The sequence below is a fragment of the Canis lupus genome, chromosome 9, assembly GCF_048164855.1.
Source record: "Canis lupus baileyi chromosome 9, mCanLup2.hap1, whole genome shotgun sequence".
NCBI lineage: Eukaryota > Metazoa > Chordata > Mammalia > Carnivora > Canidae > Canis > Canis lupus.
The window spans coordinates 44,780,180-44,791,031 of record NC_132846.1 but is presented as its reverse complement, the minus strand read 5'-3'; the positions used below and the strand labels follow the sequence as shown (position 1 = coordinate 44,791,031).

Here is a 10,852-nt window from a genome sequence, read left to right as displayed (position 1 = left end):
CCCATTGGCTACGTCCTCCAAGAGAGGATGCTTCTGTTCCAGAGGACGCTGACTGGGAAGTTTTGGGGAGGGTAGATGAGGGAGAAGTGGAAGAGACCGCCAGCCTCAAAGTGGTTGGAGGCAGCAAGAAGAGGCCTGGTTGCTTTACAAAGTTCTTAGGATGAGAAGCTCTGACCCTCAGGGCCTGCTATGCTAGACTAGCCAGACTTTCAGAATGGAAGAATTCTTGGAAAACTCTTAGTTACCAAGCAACTGAGTCAATCCCTTAAGAACCCATAGTAGGTGGGACACCTGGGTTGCTCAGTGGCTGAGCATCTACTTGTGGCTCAGGTCGTGATCCCGGGGTCCTGGGATCGAGTCCAGCATCAGGCTTCCCACAGGGAGCCTGCTTCTCCTTCTGCCTATGTCTCTGCCCCTCTCTCTGTGTCTCTTGTGAATAAATAAATAAAATCTTAAAAAAAAAAAAGAACCCATAATAGAAAAGATCTGAGCACAGACTCTGGTGCCTAGAACATAGAGGAACTCAATATCTTTTTATTTGCTGGAGGTAAGAAGGCAGGAAGAAAGAAATGAAGGGAAGAAGGGAGAAAGAAAAGAAACCCACTAAAAAAATTTTACACAGGCAGCCTGGGTGGCTCAGCGGTTTAGTGCTGCCTTCAGCCCAGGGTGTGATCCTGGAGACCTGGGATCGAGTCCCATGTTGGGATCCTTGCATGGAGCCTGCTTCTTCCTCTGCCTCTCTCTCTCTCTCTCTCTCTCTCTCTCTCTCTCTCTCTCAGTGTCTCTCATGAATAAATAAAATCTTTTTAAAAAATTTTACGTGGAATTATTTACATATAATATTTTACATATGCTAGTAGGAACACTGGCCTTGAACTCAAATATCTGAACCGACACTTAGAAGCTGTGTGACCTTGGGCAAAGCTTCCTTAACCTCTGTGGCTTCAAGGGGAGGGAATCTTGTAAGGATAAAAAGAAGAAATTGGTGTGAAAGCACATGCTGTATAACAGACTTAAGAGATGATGGCTGAAGCGGAGACTTTTGTTTCATATCTGAAAGGGGAGAACAACTGGGCGATTCTTCCCCAATAATGCAGAACCTGAGCAGAGTCCCAAAGCCCTCCCCCTTCTCCGGGAGCCTTAGCTCACTTTGCCACCAGATTTTGCAGACCCGGTGCAGAGCATGCTGCCATCTGCCGGGAAGAAGGAGGAAGTGAACTCCGAAGCATCCCTTCACACCAGGCCATTATGAGGAGCAACCTGGAAAAAAGAGAAGCATCTGGGCCCAATTTCCCATCCTCTCTGCTGTGATTCTCTTATCCCTTAAGACAGGAAGGGCTCTCATCATTGGTCAACAACTTATGGCAAAATAAGATTTAAGTTTTTCTTTTTGAAAGGGGTAGGATATTATTCAGCCTTAAAAAGGAAGAACATTCTGACACATGTTACAATGTGAACAAAACTTGAGGACAGTTAACTTAACAATGAGGTAAGCCAGTCATAAAAAGACACATACCATATGATGCCATTTTTACGAGGTATCTAAAGGAGTCAAATTCATAGAAATAGAAAGTAGAATGGTAGTTGGCAGGGGCTGGGGAGGAAGAACCAGGGAGTTGTTTAATGCATAGCATTCCAGCTTTGCAAGATGAAAAGTTCTGGAGGAGACACCTGGGTGGCTCAGCAGTTGAGCGCCTGCCTTCAGCTCAGGGCATGATCCTGGGGTCTGGGATTGAATCCCGCATCCTTCTCCCTGTGAGGAGCCCGGAACTCTTCCTATGTCTCTGATTCTCTCTGTGTCTCTCATAAATAAACTAAATAAAATATTTTAGAAAACCCCTAAAAGTTCTGGAGATGGTTGCACAACTAGATCCTAGGATCGAGCCCTGAATTGGGCTTCCTGCTCAGTGGGGAGTCTGCTTCTCTTCTTCTCAAATAAATAAATAAATAAATAAATAAATAAATAAAACCTTTTGAAAAATGGTCAAAATGGTGACTTTTTATGTTAGGTATATTTTACCACAGTGAAAAAAATAACAGTAAGTGATAGAGATTAATAAGCACATGGTAGGCCCTTGACTTCATGCAATGGAATCCCAATAAATATTTGTGGATGAAGATGGAAAGAAGTGATGCTGACAGACGGTCTCAGACATCAGGGTGAACACGAGAATGGACATCTTTCCTTCCACCCAGGATGGCCTTCCAAGTAGTGAAATTAGTCACAACTGCCATCTCTTTGAGGTGATAAATTAGTTTTCCTGTTCTCATCTAAACACTAAAATTTGGGATCCCTGGGTGGCAGCAGCGGTTTGGCGCCTGCCTTTGGCCCAGGGTGTGATCCTGGAGACCCGGGATCAAATCCCACGTCAGGCTCCCGGTGCATGGAGCCTGCTTTTCCCTCTGCCTCTGTCTCTGCCTATCTCTCTGTGTGTGTGTGACTATCATAAAAAAAATAAAATTCAGAAAAAAATAATAAAAATAAACACTAAAATTTAAAAATAAATACACACTAAAATTTTCTGGCAATAGCATGGCCTCAAGTTCAACCTGAGCCAGAGCATCCTTCCTCCCTGAGAACTGTATTTCTGTGATCAGCGCTGGCAGTGGCGACCACGTTTTGTTCATCCCAGGGCTGCAGGGTCCCAGTTTATAGAACTTGAGAACTATAAAGGCTCTGAGCAGCCTCATGAGATTTAAGAGATTTATCTCCTACCTAATAAAAATACATACATATAAAAAATATTTTAAATAGTGACTTATTAAAAGTTGCAGAGCTGAGACCTGAACTTTCACCATCAGAGACACTCCCACCTCACCCTCACAGCAGCAAGCAGCATGTGGGACAAGTTCCTTCCCTTTTCTCGTGACAGGGTTACTGCTCTGCTAGAGAAAAGGTTCTCCTGTGGTCAGTGACATCCCAAGGCCCATGAGCCACAGTTTTTGCCTGGGTAACAGGACAGGTTGAGTCTGTTCTAGGCAGTACCCTCAGCCTAGAGGCAGGGATCAGATCCTGCAGGAGAAGCAAGGCAGGGTGCAGCAGGTGAGCCCCCAAATGCACTGTCAGCTAGCTCTGGCTTTGCAATCTCCTGGAGCCCCTGAGGTGGAGCCTCCTGACTTTGAACAGCCCTGTCTCAACCCAACTTCTCTGCCTGGTCAGAGTCTCACCCAGAAGCAAAGCCAGAACACTCCTTGCTCACCAGGGGTATGTGAAGTAAAAGAAGTAACTGCCCCCCAAGTCCAAGCCATAAGGTTTCCAGCTTTGGAAAGCCCTTGCAGCAGCCTGGGAGTCGGAGCATCCCCATCCTGGCTCCTCACAGAAGCACCAGATTCCCCAGGGGCTGCTGGCCTTTATCTGAGGGCTTCAGAGCAGCCCCTTTTGTCTGGTGGTTTTAATGACTACCTTCCATTTAGACCAACTCTGACACAGACTGCATCTCTGTGACTCAAGCAAGTCTCTGCTCCACCATCATCATTCACTGGGGGCTCCAAATTTTATTCAGATGGTACTTGACCACCCGCAGGCCGCTGCGTGGGATAGGATGGGGGAAGGGGGTGGCAGTGACATCCCTCCAGAGATAAATATAGTCAGTGGATCCTTCCCAGGAGCTGGCAGCGGGGCAGTGAGTCAACTCCTGGGTGTTTTACGGAACTCTGACCTCGCCCATTAACATACTGTTGGGGAACAGCATTACAACCATCCGGTCATTACCATTTCTTACTCTCTCTTATGGGATTACAAAACAAAAAGCATACACTTCTCCTCAGCAGAGAAGGCATGCTGTCAATTTCCAGTGGGAATACTGAAGCCAGCAAGCCATAAAACTAGATGTCCTTTGCTTCCCTGAGGCTATTCCCACTCATGAAGTCTGCTCCCTTTGGTCAGTGCTCAAATCAGAATAAAATCAAGCTGATAGTGCTGTTACATGGGGCCGACCAGGATCTCAGGGTGGGAACACAGACTTTTTGGTTAATTATTAGGAAGCCTCTCCCAGGAGGTGCAGCAACCAGAGTATTTCTTCACACTTAGAGAAACACACCTGCTTATTAAGACTACATGCAAGTGATTGTACAATTCCACATTTGGCCTGCAGGGGGAAACATCTCTCTAGCAATGATCACACCACCAGCGGTTCGGCAGGAAACCCATTTAATTGGCCAAGGAGTATGGGTTCTGGTTTTTTTTTTAAAAAATCAGATCAATACATTTCCAATAAGTAATTTCCACTGTGATATACTTTCATATAGAGATATTGCTCTTTTACTATTTACAGTGTTAGGTACATAGTGAGCTTTCAACAAATAAATACTTATGGACTGATCAGTTGCTTGGAAATAACCCAGACTTGCCCGAGGCATAGAAAGTAGAGGGGGAAACGGGAGGAAAGGAACTAGGGATTGGTGAATGTTCACGGAAAAGCACTTCTTTTCAGGTTAATAGCTTGCCTGGGGGAAAAATGCATTTGAAAATTTCCAAAAGACCTTTCTCCAAGAACAAACCATTATCAACCTAATTCTTTAAAAACAAAACAAAACAAAACAAAAAATGGTAATCTTGATTTTATACATCTTTCTCCTAATTTCAAAGTCCATCCAATATACATGTCAGATAAGTGAGTTCCAAGTTTATGCAGGTTTCTACGTGTTTAAAGTTTTTACATTTAGACTTATCTCTTTTTTTTTTTTTTTTTGACTTATCTCTTTTCAAATGTATCGATTCTAAGTGCCTCTGCCCTGGAACCCCTCCACCCCACTTCCCAATCAGAGCCCACCCAGGACTCTAGCTGAGTCCCCCTTAGCTTCACCAGGCAGCCCTGAGCACAGAGCAGGGCACCACAAGCCTGGCCTGGGCAGCTGTCCAGTAGACATGCATGTGTTTTGAGGGGAGGCCAGCACCTCGCTGGGGCTTGCCCTGCAGTCATCTGTGTGCTGCTCAGACTGGGCTCCTGGCTCTGTTTGCCAAGCAGCAGAGGATCAGCACCTTTAATACCACCAGTGACCATGAGCAGCCTGATCCCAGGCAGATCCAACGTCCAGGCCTGCATCTTCCAGGATCACATTGCTTCACTGGGTAAAGCCTCCGCAGTGAGAGGAGACAGCAAGGTGACCAAGCAGGGGCAGCTCAGAGGGAGACCTCTGCGATCCCACAGACCCACAGCACCACCACTGCCAGAGGCAGCTGCCTCCCTACCCAACCAGGAGTAAACAGTGCAGGAGGCAGGGCCTCCTTGTTCCATCCCTTAGGCTTACTACCGTCCTCTGGGAGAGCGCTCAGCATCACTGCTGGCCCCAGATCCCAGGCAGGGCGCTGGGCCCTCGGTACACAGTAGGAAGAATGTGGGGGTTAAGGGGCAGGGTCACATTCCCTCCAAGCCAGCTGAAGCTACAGGTGGATGATCTCACCTGAGGATGGAAGTGAGTGGGTAGCCTCTCAGCCAGGGCCCAACCTCAGGAAAGGAGGCACCATAGCATGTGTGGTATGCCACAAACCCAAAAGTCACTGTGTTAGGTCCCTCTCTTCCCTTCCCTACAATGTGGTAAAAGTGAGGGGCCTTGGCTGAGGGATGTGTATGGGCCTCAGAAGCAAAGAAAGGGTTAGAAACCTGGGGTGGGAGTGGGGGGGGGGGGAAGCAGGTGTCAAGGTGGGGAGGGGAGGCCTTTATACATGAAGACAGGGAAGCAGCATCACTGAGAGATGGGCACAATGGCTGTGGGCCCTGCCCACCCCGTTCCCCAACCAAAATGTCTCCAAGCACAGCCAGGCCCCTCCTGACCTCACCAGGTGAGCACCAGGTAACAACCAGGCAGCACCCAGCTTGGGCCTGATGGGCCCGGATATAAACCCAAGGATAGGGGCTGGGGTGGAGGTGAGGGAAGTGCCATCCCTGTCCTTTGAGGGTGGGGTGCAGCTCTGGCCCAGAGGGGAGCAGAGAGGTGCCGGGGGAGTTAGATCCTCCCCGGCACCCCTCCCCCCACCCAGCCACTGAGGAAAGACCTGGGGGGCAGGGGAGGAGCACCCATCACTTTCCACCCCGGGGGACCACGGAGGGGGCTCCTGGCTGGTTTGCCATGATGTGGTAGATGGATTCTCGGAAGCGCTGGTCCCGGCTGAGCCTCTTGGCCACCTCCTTCAGCTCCTCCATGTTGTTGGCATCCAGCTGGGAGGTCATGAAAGACTGGGACGGCTTCACTGGGGAGACGGTGGCCGTGAGCGGCCCCTGGCTCACCAAGGCTCGGCCGGCCCCCACCCCACGGGCTGCCGGGCTGCCGCAGCCACCGGCTCCCGAATCCGGGGGGAAGCCGAGGCTGCTGGAGCCAGTCCCAGGCCGCCCCGTCCAGCCTCGGCGCTGGATCCGCGCGCCCCGGCCCCGCCCGGGCGCCCACTCGGGCCGCGCGCGCCGCCAGCCGCCGCCGCACTCACTGTCGTTCCAGGAGGTGCTGGACCGGCGCCGGTGGAAGCGGCAGCTCTTGATGCGGCGAGTGGCCGCCTTGTGGATGTACACGGAGTTCTTCATGATGACCGGCATCTTGGCCTCCAGCTCGGCGTTCCGGATGCACTCCTCGAAGAACCCTGCGGCCGCAGGTGCGCGCTCTGCTCCCGCCGGCCGCGCGCGCTCCGCCCCGCGCCGCCGCGCCCCCGCGCCCCGCTCCGCGCCCCCGCGTCCCCCGCGCCCCGCTCCGCGCCCCCCGCGTCCCCCGCGCCCGGCTCCAGCGGGGAGCGCGCCCACCCGCCCTGCAGGTTCCACTTCGAGAGCCGGGAGGAAGCCGCGCCCCGGCCGCGCCCGCCGCGGGAGCCCCGAGGGGAACCTCCCCGCGCAGCGCGGCCCACCTGCTGCGCCCCCCGCCGCGGGCCCGGCGCTCGGGGGCTGGCCTCGGGCGGGGGGCGGGGGCTGGCCCCGGGCGGGGGGGGGCAGGGCTTACTTTTCAGGTGGCTCACGTCAGCGCGCATCCTCTCCTCCTTCTCCTTGTTCCGCACCTTGGAGTTGAGCCCCTGTTCCAGGCTTCTCAAGGCCCCCTCTGCCTCCCGCAGACGCCTCTCCAGGTCCATGCGGACCTTCACCTCGGCCTGAGGGCACCGGGAAGAGAGCCGCGAGCGGGCTCCTGGGGGCCGTTGCCGTCTCCCCCCGAAGCCTTCCCTGATGGTGCCCCGCCTCAGGCCGGCTGGCTCGCCTCTGGGCTTGGATGGAAGTTACCACACCCTGCCTCGGTCCCCCGCCCGTGGCCACTTGGCCTGGACTCAGCCCCGGCGTCTGGCAGGGGGCTCCCAATGCTGCCCCGCCCAGGCAGCACCCTCGCTGCTTCCCCAAGTGGCGGCTCCATCAGGCTGGCAGTGGTAATTCAGGTAGTTGCAGGTAAGGAATGTGAGGGAAGGTTCCCGAACACAGGCCGCCGCCAGCAGGCCCAAGCCAGCACCTTGAGCTCCCGCTCGGCCTGCTGCTTCTCTGCGGTCAGCTCCTGCAGCGAGTTCTGCAAGGCCTGGGACTGGCTGGAGTAGAACTCCCGCTCTTCCTCCAGGGCCCGGGAGCGCTCCTCGTTCTCCTTCATCCTGCCGGGTGGGCGTGGAAGAGGTGTGCTCACTCACCTAGGGGGCTTTCCAGTGGGAGGGCAGCTCCTCCTAGACACCCGCTCCAGAAACCCTGAGACCCAGGCTTCTTGAGCCCCAGAACTTTCTGGGTTCTGTCACCCAGGGGATGAGAGGGGGTGCTGTGGTCCGAAGTTAGAAGACTGGAGTCTTGGGTCCAGGTCTTCCTAGTTCTGTGACCTTAGGAAGGTCCTATCAATCCTCTGAGGTTGTTTCCTCCTTTGTACAAAGGAGCTATGAGGTCCTGCCCAGCCTGCCACAAAGCATCATTAGACGGACCTACTGCCTGTCCATATGGTTCACACCAGTGCAAGGAGATAATGATCAAGTCAGCTACCCGTAGTGCAAGTTTTCTTCCCATTTGCCCGGTGGAGAAACTGAGTCCCAGACAAAAGGAAGTAAGTGATCTATCTGGTCAATGCCAGCTAGAGCCTAAGAATCCGGGTATGCAGTTCAAGGAAAGTTATCAAACTAGATTCAGGGGTTGAAGGGCCTCTCACCGCTTCTCAGCCAGGAGCTTCTCTTCCAAGAGCTGCTGCATCTTCTCCTCTATCTGCCTCAGGTTGCTATGGAGACCCCCACTGGGAGGGGGCTGCTCACTCTGATTGGCCAGTGTCTGCAACTGGTTCTCATTCTCTTCCAGCATAGCCAGGGTTTTCTTCTTCTCTATGGAGAGTTCCTGGCATGGAAGGACAGAAGGAAGAGAAAGAACCTAATTTAGATTCTCTAACATGGCTGCCCTCACCTGCCTTTCAATTTCAGGAAAGGGTGCCCTCCTTACTCAATGTTCTAGAGACACCCGAAATATCTTCCATCTTCCCTGAAGGTAAAAGGACAACCAAGATCTCCTTCTTTACAAAGAGGCAAGGTTACTCCTCCATTGAGGAACTTTGGGAGGCACCCAATGCAGCTTACAGTGGAGGTAGCACCTACTTCAACTGGGGCACAAGGGCTCCATGACCTTTGGGGGTCTTTGTTCCTCCAGAGGTGAGTGACGGAGTGTGTTGGGCTCATATGAAAAACATCCAAGAGGAGCAAGCCCTAGAATAGATTTAGACATCCTCCCCTTTATCAGGCTGGGCTTGTGCTACCCCAAAATTCTGGAGTTGAAACGCTCCATGAGAACCATCTCTCATGGTGTGAAGATGAAAGATAAACAAATAAAAGCACCACAAACAAAGCCCCACTCAGTGGAGAGAGAATAGAAACCCTGCAGCCTTAGGGTCCTAAAGCTCAGGGCAAACCCTTGCCTGGAAGAGTCAGGGAAGCTTGGCTATGGTGATGTTGGGGTTGAGTCTTAGAAGGATGGATGAGTCCTCAAGGCAGAGAAGAAGAGGAAGGACATTCTGTGTGAAAGGAACAGCATGGGGAAAGGTGTGGAGTCTAAAAGAGCTTGGCTTCCTCAGGGCACATGAGCTCAGTGGTTTGGAGTAAGGGTCAGAGTGTCTTTGTGCAGGGTGTGGAGGGGCAACCAAGGGAGACTTGGGGAGGAGGGGCTGTGGATAGTTTGCACTTGGTCCTTGACACCTACCACCTCCTCCCTCCCTTTTACAGCTTCTGTGTATCAAATGGAGGTAACATGGCAGTTAATTTCCCTTTTTGCTCAGTTTCACCCAGGAGCAGCAGCTAAGTGAATGAGCCACAAGAAGGAAGAAATGGGGAGTCCCACCACCCACCCTAAATCAATCCTCCATCTGGTATAAAAATAGAAACATCAAAGAAGGTGTCACAGTCAGCAGGACAAACTTGAATTTGCCCCTCTGGATCCTGCTTCTGGCCTCCCATGCTCACTGGTCCACAGAGAAGAGACCCTTGAGATCAACTCCATCCTGCCCTGTTCTCCTTGCAGAGAACCCTCTGGGGAAATGCTGTATCATGTGGCCCAAACAACCTGCTTCCGGGTCAGCCACCCACCAGGGGCCCCTCACCTCCAGCGTCTGCTGCAAGGACTCCGTGAGGTGCCTCAGCTCCTTCTTCTCTTGCTCCACACCCTTGAGGCACCTTGCAGTTAGCTCTAGCTCCCTGCAGGGACAGAGGGCTGGGTATGGCAGTGCCCACCCCTCCCAATCCCCTCTGCACACAGAAATGCTTCGGCTTCACCTCCCCGATATGGCTCAGAGGGGTCCTTGCAAGGCCAGCCCCTCTCTGTGTGGCAGGGTCCTGATAGCAGCTGTAGGGACCTGGGGCTGAAAGAAGGAGATCCCAGCCAAGTGGGGTGGAAGTCACTTGCTCCAGGTACGTATGCATCTGTCAGATGAACCCAGGACCACCCCACAGGTAGAGAAACACTAGAGAAACCAAGGGGGTCCTGGCCCCACCTCCTATCTTCCCCAGACAGAGCCTGCTAGAACCCCTACTCACTCTGACTTGGGACATGGCTGAGGCCCTTCTCTGGCATGCCAATCCCCTTGCTGCTTTCTTAACAAGCCTGGGTCCCCTCACACATTTACCTTTCTCCTCCTTGAAATGCCTTTATCTTTCTTCCTGCCCAATTTCCTAAATACTACCCATTCTTCAAGGCCCAGCTCAATCAAACCTCTCTTAGTGCCCACAAGGATCACACGTATGCCTTAATTCCTGTGACCCAGGGAGTCTGCACTATGCCTGATTATATGCGTGTGCTGATGTTTTCTGGGTGTGAGAATGGTTTTCCCAAACAGACTGTAAGATCCTGCATTGTAAGATAAGAGGGCTTATCTTCTATTCCAGTATCTGGTGCAATTCTCGGGATAAGCAGATGCTTGGCCATTTACTTGGTCAGATCCTCTGAGCTTCTCCCTCCTCAAAGTACTTGTTTAACTGACTTTGTTTTATAAGGTTGTTGCAAGAAAAGCCTTTCTGGGCTAACACTGATTATCAGTAGTGATGAGGAGGAGGAGGAGGGGAAGGAGGAGGAGGAGGGGGAGGAGGAAGACAGCGACAATCACCACCAACAACAGTACCCAGAGCCTTAGTCTCCAAATTCCTGGATAGGCTGACTCAGAGTGACCTGGAAAGCTTTTGTAAAATATAGATCTCTGGGCTCTACCTTCTAGAGATTCTCATTCTGGTCTATGGTCATAGTGTGCAACTGGATTTGCAAACCATACACAGATTAAAGATCCCAAGGGTCATCATTAGCCAGAATGTGAAGGGACAGTGGAGGGCATGTTTGGGGTCTTGACTAAAGCACCTCTAGGCTGGCTTTTTCCTGTCCACCTCTTGGTACGGAAGGCTTGACAGGGGCAAGAGGGCCTTGTTGCTTGGGGGATGCTTGTTTGCACCTGCCCG

The 10,852-nt window shown here is 52.3% G+C and overlaps 1 protein-coding gene across 2 annotated transcripts in view; it reads right to left on the bottom strand.

The window, feature by feature from the left end:
• Positions 1-781: 781 nt before the first annotated feature.
• Positions 782-10,852, bottom strand: part of PLEKHD1 (pleckstrin homology and coiled-coil domain containing D1) — a 32,295-nt gene continuing 22,224 nt past the window's right edge. Inside the window, exons 8-13 of one of the 2 annotated variants that reach the window (XM_072839071.1) lie at positions 9,511-9,604; positions 8,083-8,261; positions 7,414-7,546; positions 6,922-7,066; positions 6,422-6,571; positions 782-1,260 (exon numbers count right to left, since the gene is read on the bottom strand). In XM_072839071.1, coding sequence (XP_072695172.1) covers positions 1,247-1,260; positions 6,422-6,571; positions 6,922-7,066; positions 7,414-7,546; positions 8,083-8,261; positions 9,511-9,604 — 715 coding nt within the window. In that variant the 3' untranslated portion in view covers positions 782-1,246. Of the gene's footprint in view, positions 1,261-4,133; positions 6,191-6,421; positions 6,572-6,921; positions 7,067-7,413; positions 7,547-8,082; positions 8,262-9,510; positions 9,605-10,852 lie in introns of those variants that run through there. The other variant, XM_072839070.1, reaches the window with a different exon arrangement.